General features: G+C 41.1%; 2 protein-coding genes across 2 annotated transcripts; one reads left to right on the top strand and one right to left on the bottom strand.

The window, feature by feature from the left end:
* Positions 1-558: 558 nt before the first annotated feature.
* On the bottom strand, positions 559-3007 carry LOC6561656. Its single transcript, XM_001988697.3, has 2 exons — positions 1563-3007; positions 559-1494 (listed from the first exon to the last, which is right to left on the bottom strand). Exons 1-2 carry the CDS (start codon positions 2710-2712, stop codon positions 731-733), a joined length of 1914 nt encoding a protein of 637 aa, XP_001988733.1. The 5' UTR covers positions 2713-3007; the 3' UTR covers positions 559-730.
* A 2204-nt stretch (positions 3008-5211) lies between these two features.
* LOC6561657 lies at positions 5212-7050 on the top strand. The gene is made up of 3 exons (XM_001988698.2): positions 5212-6347; positions 6408-6599; positions 6664-7050. The coding sequence occupies exons 1-3, from the start codon at positions 5289-5291 to the stop codon at positions 6820-6822; spliced, it is 1410 nt and encodes a 469-aa protein (XP_001988734.2). The 5' UTR covers positions 5212-5288; the 3' UTR covers positions 6823-7050.
* Positions 7051-14024: the final 6974 nt, after the last annotated feature.

Raw genomic sequence — 14024 nt, 5'->3', positions numbered from 1 at the left:
TACCGCAACCATATTTACGTGTCAACTTAAATAGCAACCTGCTAAGAAAATGATGTAGTATAACGGTATTTTCCTTTAATTTTTGGTACACAAAATGTATCATAGGCTAATTATATCGATTTTAATTCCCTACTTAAGTAACCTAACAGATACATATATACAGAAGACTTTCTTTTTCTTAATTTAAGTATATCATTTTATACACGTTGGCTTGAAACTCTGTTGTAGCTGCAGCAACGCTTCAGCACCATGAAATTATTGCAAAGCAGCATGCGTGCTTAGGAACATTGGTGCTTAGCAACATTGGTGTTTGGCAACATTGGTGCAACATGCTGAGGCACAACATTTTTGACAGCCCAAGAGCGTGCAATAGTATTTTCTCTGTATCAAAAAGGGTATATTTTTTATGTTTAAAAGATTTGCTAATACTAAATGCTCAAATAATAAATCAATTTGGATCACTTGACATACTGTGAAATGGAAATATTCTAAATTAGCTGCAGAGATACGCATTGCTTAACATTCATACAAATTTACAAATATATGTACATATACATATTTTATATTATATTACATTATATTATATTTAAGTGCTATTTCAAAACATATGAAATGTTACATAGTTCAAATATATAAATTGCAAGTAATACGGCCCGTTTGATTGCCGTGGTGGGGCTGAGATCGATCGATCGATTTGTTTATGATCGGTCAGCGTACCTGATTCAGATATTTAGATGCATACTGTTCTTGTTTCTTGTTTATTCCTCTCCAGTTTCTTACTGTGTGCCCGTCCCTCAACGTGCTGTTGCGCCGACTTCTTATGATTAAGCGTTTTGTTGCATAGCTCGCAATAATAGTTGGCATTCACGTCATCCATCATGTGAATGTCCCGCCTGTTGCGACCGGCGTACATGTAGGTGCCGAATGGATTTAGCGGCACCAGCGTACCATTCCCCGTGATCCGATGGATGAAGCTGCCATCGAACGTATCTGTCGAAGATGAGCCAAAGTTGGATCTTTCACGCTTGCGATGCCGCAGACCGGCCATGTGCAGACCTAGTTGCGACTCCGATGTGACAATCACATCGCACAGATGGCACATCAGCCATTTATCATTGGTGCGGACCCAGTTGCCTGCCTTGTCGTAGTAGCCCTCACCATTCGGCTTGCTAATCCGACGCTCCACGAGCCGATGGCGCCGTCCACAGAAGTGCTGCCAGGCATGCAACATCGAGGATAGCTTCAGATCGCACAGATCGCAGTGCAGGATGGCGGGTCCCGAGCTGCGCAGATGGCGCAACATCTCCTCGGACAGGTTTCCCATGCCAAAGCTATTCTGGATTAGCCAGGTTTCCACCCGTCGCAGATGGGTGCGCGACAAGTAATGATCCAGAGCATTACGTTTCGATGTCAGTGCCGTGTGGCACAGGCGACAGCTGTCCCATTGGAATAGTGACTGCAACTCTTGCGGCACCTGCGATATCAATTGGGAATCTGGGAATACGGCAACGAGTAGTCAAACAGTAAACACAATATGCAAATTGTTACTGGCTTGAACTCACCCTTGTGGACTCGTTGCTCGATTAGCTTCTGATGCTGGATATCCTGATCTCGTTTTCTTCTTAACTGCAGTTCTCGCTGCAGCTCGATTTGTTGGCCATAATTATCAACACGCGGCAGAAATCCATAAGATGCTTGCATCTCCGCCATCCACAACCCATGTGTTTTAGCATTGCGCAGAGACGCGCATTCCAGCATCGGATCCAATTGCTTGGCACGGTTATCCCTTAAATTGCGGCTGAGAGCCGAGTTAGGTATCGATGGGTTGTAGCCATTGGATGGGCGAATCTTTGACTGTGGTGGTGATGGTGCTACTCTTGCCACAATTGATAGTTGGTTGCAATTTCCAGCTTTCTTCTCACGATACATGTGTCTGTTATCGTTGTGATTATAATTAGGGTACCTGGTGGATTTGTACCCATTGAGCAACTTTAAGGGTTGCTGTTGCTCAGATTTTGGGCTGTTTACAGTTTTCTGGGGTTCGTTAAATTGGTGACGAATGGGTGGTCCAACTATGCTGTAGCCGTTATAGATTCCATTATTCGGGCTGATATAAGTACCTTGTGACACCTGATACAAATGTGGCTGCAACTCGTCCTCTGTGTTATGTTCCTCGCTCTGTCTATCGGAAAGCAACTTGGACGCCAGTGGCCTGGACTCGTATTGGTGGAGAGCAGCCATGAAATGATCTTGGGTCCTTTGGGAGGCTTTACAGGCAAATGGCGAGCATTGGAATGTTGAAATGGCTTCATTGATGCCTGGCTGGCTGTCGTCGTTCCGTTCACGATTGTGAACCACATGCACCGCCTCCTGCAACATAATCAGTGTATTCTGAGCACTCGAACCGTGCTCCTTGGTGTAGCCGTGCACGATACAGGGCAGTTGTAGCTGCTTGGTGAGTGCTGTCACCTCGGCGGCATTCATCTGCTGCGGCTCGGGATCAAGGCAGCTGGCAGGCAGATTGACCTGATAGCGATAAAGGACATCTTCGTCGCAGCGACGCAATTCCACCAGCACAGGAAGTTCGTCGAAACGGTTGCGCGGCTTCGGCAATGATGAAGCCAACTTGCTGATGTTCAGTGCACACTGGAGAGCGATCTTCTCGTGGACCAGCGGCATCCGTGGACTCAGTTCGTATTTGCGTGCGAGCATTTTCGATTCCCTTAATGGTGATTTCTAATTTGTATTGGTCGTTTTGGCCGGCAGAGTATTGGACAGCTTGTCGACGCCTTACATAGAAAATAGAGAGCTCGATTTGTCGTCAAATCGAAATGGTTTGCACACACTTTGGGCCGCGTAATTTTTTTGATCGAGCACTTAACACTTAACAGTACATTTGAATTTGTTGAAACTGGTGTTTAAATTGTGTTAAATATTTATCCACCAATCTAAAAATAAATAATAAAACACGACTTGTTACGCATATGTCAAAGCTAAGAGTGATTATGCTTTTTTTTATTTTTTTCATCTGACATTACTTGTTTCTGTCCCATTGCCATGCAACCCTTTTATAACTATCGATAGAAGTGGTTATTGTTGCAAAAACAGTTGCATTTTGTTTCTTGCTGGTTAGTATTTTCCACTGGAATATTAGACACAATTTTAATAAAAGTATTCAATTAATTAAATAATTTTAATTACAATTCTTATTTGTATTTCGAAGTTCCAAAGCCTTTCGTCAAGTAAATTGTGCGCTTTCAAATTTAAATTCTGATATCATTAGCTGCTCACTATTATAATGATGAAACTAGGCTGACAAATGTGAATACATTTAATAAAATGCGTCTGAACTTTTCATTCGAAAATATTTCACATCTTTTATCTGTGAATATCCTTGCTGGTGTTTCTTATTATAGGCCTGAGTCTTAACGCATCCCATCACTTATTGAGCGTGTTTATTTTTTCATTAAGCTTCAACTTTAACCATCTGCCGCCATAATTTAGCACCATTTCAATTCGGAAGGCTCCCGTCAAGGCTGCCACCCGCTGTTGGGCTGGCAATCTGAAAGCCTAAGAGCCAAGTTCAGCATTTATAAATGTCAGTGGTGGCAGCGCGAGGACCCAAGAGGGCCCACTCTTTGGGGGGTTGTCAGGAAATGCGGGGGATGATGGGAAAGAGCTTTAAATATTTTCGACAGACTGCTTTATAGAGTGTGTGGAATACAAACGTATCCATATACATATGTGAATGCCTGCCTGGAGCATTAAAATAATGTTTAGCGCGTGATTTTGTGCCAAGTTTGTTCCGCAGGCATCTTCTGGCATCAATTGTCAGCGTTTAGCTGCCGGCCAGGTTTATCGAGTCGCAAACGCACAGGTGCCACACTGCTTGGGTGGTTGGGTGGGTGGTAAGCGACGACTGCCAACATCAATAACACTAATGGGAAAAGGATAAAGATAAGCATTAAATAACACACGTACGCATGGCATTTGAGGCTTATGGCGAGGCCCATGACGTTGATAGCCCCAAGATATGGGTGGGGAATAAAGAACGTAACTGAAGACCTACATGTGTGTGTGTGTGGGTGTGTGTGTATGTGTGTGTGTGTGTGTATGTGTGTGTGTGTGTGTGTGTGTGTGTGTGTGTGTGTGTGTGTGTGTGTGTGTGTGTGTGTGTGTGTGTGTGTGTGTGTGTGTGTGTGTGTGTGTGCAGGGCGAGTTTGTTTTAGTGTGTGTGTGCTTTCCAAATTGTTTGCCCCGCGGTTCTGACGTGGGCGTGGCACTGCGTACGTGCCAGCTGTTAAGCGCCACGTTGCCTACCGACTCTGTACCTCTCTCTCTCTCTCCATCTGTCTCTATCTCCTCTCCCTCTCTGTCATTCAACTGTTTTGTTCGCTGTGCGATTTTTGTGCACATTTTTCGCTTCCGCTTCCGTCATTGTCGTTGCCTCCTTTGTCGGTTTCCTCAAATTGTGTCACACACGTGAGCAATTTAAAGTCGGCAGGCTGTTCTTGGTCCTTGGTCCTTTTGCTGCTCTTGCGCACCATTTCAATTGCAAACTTAATTTAAAGCAGAGCCTTGTGGCGTGTAAATATGCGTGTCGCATCTCAAATTTATGAATCGCCTCACATCCAAGTATGCAAATTCATATATGCATTGATTTTCATAAAGAAAATTACAAAAATGTAGAAAACAAGCTCCCAAGAAGAATTAGGGGCTGTTAGGTTGTCAGCAGGCACCACACCTGAATTATACCAATAATTGAGATTGAAACTAAATACATCAAAAAGCAGGAGCTATATTTCTATACAAACATCAAAATTATTAAAATAACTTTTAAGTCAGATTAAGAATACAGTGTTGTAATAAGCCAAAAAGCAAGAATGTCAATGAAAATCAAGTTTAGAAGTTTGTACAATCATTTATTAGTTTGAAACACCAACTAAATTTTGATATTAAGTTCACCAGCTAATTGTGGTGATTTTGAGATCCTGCTTACACAGGATATAAGCTGGAAATTAGATCTAAAGCTTGTCAGAACTAAGCTTTGCAGAATATATGGAGTGGACTCTATTTTCCCATTTTGATTTACATATTAAAATGAAATCAGACCTTCAAGCTGTGATTTGAGTTTTAAATGTGTTAAAGTAGGCTTTGGATGGACTTGCCATTGAGTTAATAGAATTTATCTTCCTTTTTTTTTGCTAATTTAGTTTTGTTTGTTTTTCCTTAGCAATATATATTTTATTTGATTTTCTTTCTCTTTAATTTGTTTGTGAGCTTGAAGCATGTTTAATTTCGATTCGCAGCCCTCACTGGAGGACCACCTGCTGCTCAAACAGTTCAGCGAAATGGAGCAACAATACGAACTCATAATGCCAATTGATGGTGAATATGATCCGACCTGGTGCCGCGACACCTTTCTACGTCAACTGTTTGCCGAACTTGAGTTAGACGAAACGAGCACAAGTTCGAGTGCAGATGCCTCGAACCAATCAGTTCTCAGCGATGATAGCCAACTATCACTAGACACCTTCCTGGAAAAGTTAAATCCGATCCGATCGCTGGATGACATCAAAGTGGATGGTGACATCAAATCTCAAACTGACACACCAAGTGTTCTAATGGGTCCAACTAAAGCACGATATGACAAGCTGCTGGAATCAATGAAGCGCTCCTCGATTTACTTTGTGTTCGCTCGAGCGATCCGGCGACTCCGCATCTTGCAGAGTATCTCTCTCGACTTTGGTGGTATAAGTCTCAGCGATTTGCCGCACAAGATATTCGAGTGGTCCATGGATGGGCTCTTCAGTCGCGCCAAGCTGGCCGACGATGTGTATATTGATGTGTTGATCCGGAAATACAGCTGGGATGAGCTGAATCAGGCCAAGTATAGCACAGATCTGCTGGAGATATTGCGAAACTATAAATACTTTTACACTGTGGCATATGAAACTAATACCAATGAGAAGATGCTGGACACAATTTGGGATCAGCAGAAGCTGTTGCAAATTGGCGAGCAGCTCGACAACAATCTGCAAATCTCAATTGAAGAGTTATACAACATCCAGGAGCGGAAGCGGCAGTTCAGCGTTGAGTGGCGTAGCCGATACGAACGGAATATGGTCAGGAATTGCAAGCGTCACACCATGGAGGCTACACTCCGTATGCCCATTGAGTGGCGATATGTGCGCGACTACTATGCCAGCCTGGTGGAGATGCAGTGTTTGAAGGACAACCAGTCCGTGCTCAAAATACAGGAGCAAATCGAGGAGCTTAAGGACATGATTGAAAAAGACAATTATGCTACGCACGTTGACCTCTTTGTGAACCACATTCTTATCGAGGTGATTAACAAGCGTTCTTCATAATATCCTTACAACATTAATCACACTTTATCTAAACAGAAATATGAAGCTCGCATCATTGAATACTCTATTAAGTTAACTAATGAATTGGATCACTGGGACGTTCAGATAGGCCTCGCCAAAAATCGCCTGAATAAGGCCCAGCAGCAACAGAGAGAGTTACAGGAGAAAATAGACTTTATGCGTCGAGGCATTGCGGAAGTTCGGGATCTGATCAAGGCAGACGCACAGGTGAAAATTTATAATATGGTCAGGTAAATCGTTCAATTCAATTCTTACAACCCATTGATTACAGGCCAAAGATCAGCAATTTGCTTACTCGAAACATCGGTGTTTTCATAAGAAAATGAAAGCCACATTATCCAGATCTCGTAGACTGAAATCACATAAGCCTCGAAATATGACATTTCCGAAAACTATTCCTAATCAGGAAGCTTTTAGAGGAGCTAGCTGATTAAAAATAGTTTTCTTTGGAAAAGTTACCAGTTACGAAGCTTTTGCCTTGCATAAATAATTGGCGACGAAGTCATTTCAAAAGTTTACTGGATATTAAGGAGATTTCAAATATCTTCCAGAACGGATAGTGGACTTAAAGTTTCTCAGAATGAATTGAAAATAGTTGTCAATAGAGCTTTGATGACTTATGCCAAACAACGAAAATAAACTTGAGCTTACAACTTAACTGAATATTTTATTATGAGTTTTACATATGGTATTTTCATTAGGTTAACGAGAGCTTGTAAAGCATTAATGAGTATTAAGAAGAAGTTCATAGCGAAGATATCCTCGGCCCTATTTGCCCTTGTGCATGTTAACTGTGCAAGTGTTCTCCTGTGCATTGTCCTGTTATCCTTTGAAAGCTTGTTGTACTCCTGTTGCTGGCGCTGCTTGTTTGCGCAAATTCGATTATCAAAATAAGCGCAAAGCGCCCGAAGTGGCAACAGAGAGCAAAGAAGCATGGAAGCATAGGATGAAAGGGAGAAGAGGATAATGCCGTGTCGCCGCATTAACGCGTTTGTCTTTGCTGTAGGAGGCAGGATACAGGGCGCAGGAAGTATAAGCCGAGTCGAGTGGACTTAAAGAGGCAGTCAACCTAACAGATCCGGCTGCGGTGGGTACTGTGTTTCCTGCGATGTGAGAAGCAAGCTGGCAAATTGGGCTGGTCTTCTTACTATTTAAAGCTGTTGGGCGTTTTCTCCTTGTTTGCCAACTTTCCCGGTGGTTCGTAACTTTTTTTCAAGCATATCATTAGGATGCAGTGCAGCCGGCATCTGAGCCATGCACAAATGGCATATTAAGCTCCGCCGACAGTCGCGTTTATTGCGCAACCCGAAACCCAGGATGCCGCCCAGCACGCAGGAGGAGTTGTCTATGCCCAAAGTCATGCCACATATTAAATTTCATTTCACTGGCTGCTGGAATAGGGCGTCTAATGAAGGTTAAGCAACTTTTAATGTCATCTCGTGCTCGCCCTTAGCCTGCCATTGGCCATTTTGCAGACCATTAAATGTTTTGCCTGGCAATATGCCATATGTTTTGACATGGACATCTCCTGCTCTGGGGTTATGCTCGGTTTATGTTAGAAAAACTTTTCTTATCGTTTGCGAGAAAGTCATAAGGACATGTGTGTGTGTGTGTGTGATGATATGACGATGACAGAAAATGGTAATGATGACGCCGGATCACATACAACACATACAAGAGCTGCCAGATACATATAAGTATATAAGCATATGCTGGGCTTAACATTACAGCGTCTAGAATCGGTCCTAAAGGGCAATTTACACACAAATGGCATATGATGTTACGCTCTTTGGTTAAATCCTCGACTGACATTGACACAAATGGTTCAATGACTGAATGATATTTGCTTGCAATTTTAATTATCATCGTATTGCTTATTGATATACAATTTGTAGCTATTGCATTTCATGCTGACATTTCATTTTCTGATAACAATATTCTAACAAATATATATATATAGAAGAAAAATCGTTTCCAGTTATTTTCTTTGATGATACCAGACCTCTATTTAGCCCAAATATACTTCTCCCACTTTCAACTGAACAAATTTGGTTCACATATTTGATAATCGCTTATTTTGAATGACCATTAATATAGATTTTATTACTCCCTCTTAACACACATTGTGTTAGATTTGATGTTTGCTTTCAAAGCGAATAGTTTTTGTCACGCTTGAATTGTGCTTTTCCCTACCACCCTCCCCCGATGGTTTCACTGGTGTCAGAACAGCATGTGAAGCGTTTCTTACAACTCTATCCGCTCTCAAGACACAGAGCAAAGATCCCTCCCTACTCGACCAAGCAGAACGGTGCGACGGAATCAAAAACTCCAACTTGAACTTTGCCTTAGACTTTTATTGTTATCAACATTTACATGTGCCTTGCCGCGCTACCTCTTCTCTGGTGTAATTTTACGGTCCATTGAGTGCGGAAATCGCCACACAATCAAATTACCCAGTTCCCAGTTCAGGGTGGGCGCACCCAAAACTGTGTCGCCTTTTTTGGTAATGCTTTAAGTTTTCCAATTAAAACAAATGCAACAAATGCGATACAACAAAAGAATTTGGTCAACAATATTGTTGGGTTATTTCTGGAATTCTGGCATTTTTTAACTCGCCAAATTTATGCGTGGAAATTTTCGAAGGAGTCGTAAATTTCAGCATTGCGACAAGGACGCAGCCGAACTCGACTTTCGATTGGACTTTGGACCGAGGCTTTTGTTTTGCCTGGTTATTTATGCAGTTGCCTTTTGCAACACTATCTGGAAGTTGTTGTTTTTGCTTCTGTTTTTAGAGCTCGCTATTGCAGTCATGGCCACTTGTTTCCGTACCACAATTTCTTAACAGGGCGAGAAGGGGTCTAGCACCATTTTCCTCTTCTTATGTTTTCATTTCTTTTTTTTTTTTTTTGTATGTCGCGATTCCCAACACGAGAAGTCCATTTCGAAATTTATGTACACACAAATTGAAAGCGCGCTGCGAATGAAAGAAAGCGCCAAACGGAGAATACTAAAAAATGAAGTAGAGAAAAAGAACATAAAAAATGACTCGGCACTCGCTGAAACCTTAGTTGCATTGCACGAATTGCAAAAACACAATATATATAAATAGAAAGAAGAAAAAATCAATCTGAAAGCAACTAACGAAAATGCACTTGACTCGTTGCTTTGTACAGCTGTCTCCTTGAAGTGGTTCTCTAACAAAACGCCTTGTCAAAGACAGCAGCGAATGCTCTGATGCCACCAAGTGTTGACTTTGAGGAGCTGAGAGGAAGGATAGGGAAAGGAGTTGAGCTAAGTCAAAGACGAACTTAACACCACAAGTAGCAAAAAAAAAAAATAAATAAAAAATGACAAGCAAAAATAACAGCGATCTAAAAGATATGATGAATTGGTTAAACAACCCGATTTTTAAAATAATTTATATGATGGCTTGGAGATAATTGATCTTGATCTGAAAAGCTTTACAAATATTTTTAGACGTTGATTGACTTTATGTAAGGGTAATTTTCAGTTAAAGCAATCGAATGTTTTTGTTAATTTGGATATACAAATCCTTTAATTTAAATTACAGCTTTAAATATGTGGACTAAATCCTTTGCTACTTATCGGAAATCCGTTCAGCTTTGGTTTGTTTTCACACGAGTTGTTATTTTAAAAATGTTAAATTGTGTTGCATCTATCAAATAATATATTTTAATATATTTCAAGTATATTTGTATTCGTTTTGTTTTCAAATAAGAAACTTTAAATTAGCTCATTTGCATAGTTTATTGCACTTTGAACTTTTGAACGCCGGCATATGCTCCTCATTGGTAAGGAGTCAAAGGCTGCAGCGAACTCAACCTCAACATTGGCATTGCCTTTGGCACTTGGCATAAATTAAATAAAAGATTCTCTACTGAAAATGGGTTGCCAGGCTGGGGCCAGTCACGGTGCATTGCATCGAGCCAATGACACAATAGGAACCATTAGCCAGGTACTCACTAGTCTGGTTTCACCTACATTACCTCGAGGAGGAGGTGCCACGATTCATTTCCATTACTATTGTTGCGACTTCTAGTTGCAGTTTCAGTTGCAGAGTCACTGACACTTCGACTAAGCTGATGATGCTGTGCAACGCTTTCTGAGTCTGAGTTGACTCCTGCAACTATACTCAATGTCAGTTGTAGCTTTAAAATCATTTCATTTAAAGTCAATTACTGCAAAATGCCCCAAGTTTGATCTTCTCGCTTTCCCTATATTTCTCTCTCTCTTTCTCTCTCTCTCTCTCTCTCTCTCTCTGTCTCTTTTTGTGTCTATGCTAATTTCATTACAATGGACTGTGCGGGCCTGTTTTCACACATTTCTACTAGTTCTATTACTAGTTGCCTCTGTGTTAGGTCCTCCCTTCCCAATGAATTATGATGGACGTTGTCGTGAAAGCGCGAACCGAGGGGTTTGAGGGTGGGAGAATGGAGTGATTTGGTTAGAATGGCTGTGCGTGTTGCCCATGTTTATCTCTGGTCAACGTGTACTTAGCACATGGTATCAATGAATGGTGAAGGGCGATTGGGGAATGGAAGAAGAGTTTATTGCTGGTTTGGCGCTTTTGCATGCCACGCCCATTGCAGTAGCTGTGGTACACACTTATACACACACACACTCGCAAACACACGATACGATAAATGGCTGGAAAACGGGTAAATGAAGTGCTTAGCGCTCGGGCATTGTGCCAGGCAGGACTTTGCTCGTGCCACTTCATTATAAACATTTCTCAATTGATTATCGTTAGTGTGTGCTGTGTGTGTATGTATGTATATGTGTGTGTTTGTGTGTGCATGTGTGTGATAATGCTATAATTATGCCTTTGCCTTTCTTGGCGTGCATGAGCTATCGTAGGTTTGGCGGGTTTGTGCCTTGCCCATTTTGCGGCTTATGGCCGGGCGCTTATTTTTGCACGCATGTCCTTAATGTGAACACATGTGTGTGTGTGTGTGTGTACACGTGTGGGTGAGTGTGTGTATGCTCCTGTCATGGGGTTTTACACCATGTTTATGGCGTCATGTGGAGTGGGTTAGTGGCAGCCACTTTTGCATGCTGCTCTCACATTTAAGCAAGTAATCCACATAAACTGCTCTTGAAATATTTCATTATCGTAATGAAAAGGGCTTAAATACATTTATTTTTTGCCAGCTGGAAGCCGATTTGATGTGTGTGTGTGTGTGTGTGTGTTGTTACTTACAGTTTCCTCATTGATAATAAAAGTAGATTCGGGCTTACAATTTGGTCATGCTTTGTTCACTTCAAGCGTAAACACTTACGATCAAGTTTAATGTAGTTGTGCCCGAAAAGGGCAGCACTGAAATTCTTAATGGATCTCAGTGAGGTAACAGGCAAGCTTGAAACAATTGAAGTGCTAAGAGTTTAATGAAAGTAACAGTTAACAAGCAAAAGTCTTAAATAAAATCACTTGAGGTTTAAGTAGAACACAATGCCGGAGAGTTTAAAAATAGTTGAATAATATTATTAACGTATTTATAAAAGAATTTTTAATATGCCAACCAACTACTTCAAATAAGTGTTACAATTCATAATAATTTATTTGAAAAATTAAAATGTGTTCATTGCAAACGAATTGTATGGCCGCTTATAAATGTTTACAAGAGCTGTGTACTTTACACATATTAAATGTTCATTACTTTGAAACTAATTAACATTGTTTCCGACAGACAGACAGACATCGATGGAATGCTGCTTAATTCAATTAATTTATTGGCCACAATGAACAGAAAGCGATATCAAATTAAATACCGATGCATCTTTTAGAAATTTCCAAGCGTTCCAATCACACGAACCTTACACTGCACATCAAAGTTCAGATTAATGGAGTGATGATACTATCAGTATAATGTAAAACTACTATTGTGGCTCCTCCTGCCTGCTGATATTTTCGATTTTAATATTTATTGCCAAAGGTTTTTTTGGTCAAATATTCAATTTGCTACTTGCTGCCATATTTTGTGGTTCAGTGAAAAGAATTGAGTATGGCTGCCACACCCAGCTGTATGTCTTCTCATGTGGCATAAATTAATCATATCAGAAATTGACGCCGCCATTGTCTTTAATCCTTTATCATTTATTTATTTTAATGATGGACAGATATAAGCGGGAGCAGCCGCAAGTATGCAGCCCGGCACAGTATCAAGAACGCGTTGCACAAATGGCATCTCTGCGTGCCACTAAAATCACAGATAATGCCTGAACAGCTACGCATTGCATCCGCGACAATACGCAAATAATGTCGTAATTATTGAAAGCGCATGATAATTTCCTTTGTTCCCCGTCGTTTTTATTTTCATCGATTGTATTCACGGTCTGTCAGCACGTCACGCGCTCGACCATGTCAATTTTTAAAAACTGCGAAGCATTTCTTATTTTCGTTTTTAAATTGCTGTTAGTTAAACGAACTTTTCGGCGGTGTGTGAAATTGAATTAAATATGTAAATTAATTAACTTAAATATTATTGTTATCGACGTATTATTATTTTAAATTGCCGTTTGTTTGTCTGCTACAGGCAATTGGCTATTGCCAAATGAAATCAATTTGTATACCCTAAATATATTCAAAATGGGTGTAATGAAGTTGTACAAACAGAATAAAGAATCTCTGATACCGCAAAGTATCTACTATCAAGTAATCAGTGAATATTACGTATTACTGGAATAATATCATCAATATCGGTTATGTGAGAAGCAAGCAGCGCGATAAGCGAAGCTCCAATAAATATGTGTATGTATTTATTATATATGATTGTATATTTTGTACATTAAAATATGTAAAAATGTTGAGCTTAGGAATAAGAATATTCACTAACTTAATTTCTAGATTGAGAAAACTTTTATCTGTATAATTGAAGCCTGCATTTAACAACTGCTTTCAGGGTATCTCCAGTTCAGCTCTGCCGAGAGAGCTTTTTTTTTAAAGCCAGGCAGATGTTTTACCCCTGACCCTGAACTTGTTCTATGCTACTTTGGCTCTACCCACACAGAATGTGCCACGTGCACACAAAGCGAGCCCAAAGTAATTACAACAAAATGCAAAAAAGGCAGGCAGCTGGGCGTGGCAGTAGAAAGTGGCAATGCGGCAAAGTGGAAGCTGAAGGTGGAGCTGTTTCCATTGAATGAGCCTGACAGCAACGGTCCGACCCGTTGCCCGAAACGCATTGTAATTGGCATTGGGCGAGCCCGTAAGCATAATAATATAACTCCAACTCCGACTCCGACTCCATGTCTTTGGCGCAGGCGACGGCCATTTGGCTCGGAGTCAAGTCCTTGCTCTGACTGTCGTCTCTCTATCTGAATCAAATGCAATATGGCTGCTACAACTGGCCGTCCAGGACGTCCAGACAGTTATAGTATAGGGGGATAACAGCAAGAACTTGAAAAGGTTAAAGCCGCGCTGGGCAGACAAAACGGCTTCAGCTGAGCAAGGCCAAAGAAGTTGAGGGATAGAAGGTGGAGGGAAGCATGGGAACATGGAACATGGGTCTTCAAAACATCAGCCAAGTCGTAAAGTTCGTCCACACCCAGCAGTTTAAGCAGCGCAAACTTTTGGATTTCTTCCAAGGCCTCCACTTCAACTTATACAACTTG

Source organism: Drosophila grimshawi, unplaced genomic scaffold, assembly GCF_018153295.1.
Source record: "Drosophila grimshawi isolate 15287-2541.00 unplaced genomic scaffold, ASM1815329v1 contig_1377, whole genome shotgun sequence".
Classification (NCBI taxonomy): Eukaryota; Metazoa; Arthropoda; class Insecta; order Diptera; family Drosophilidae; genus Drosophila; species Drosophila grimshawi.
This window is presented reverse-complemented; position numbering and strand designations above follow the sequence as displayed.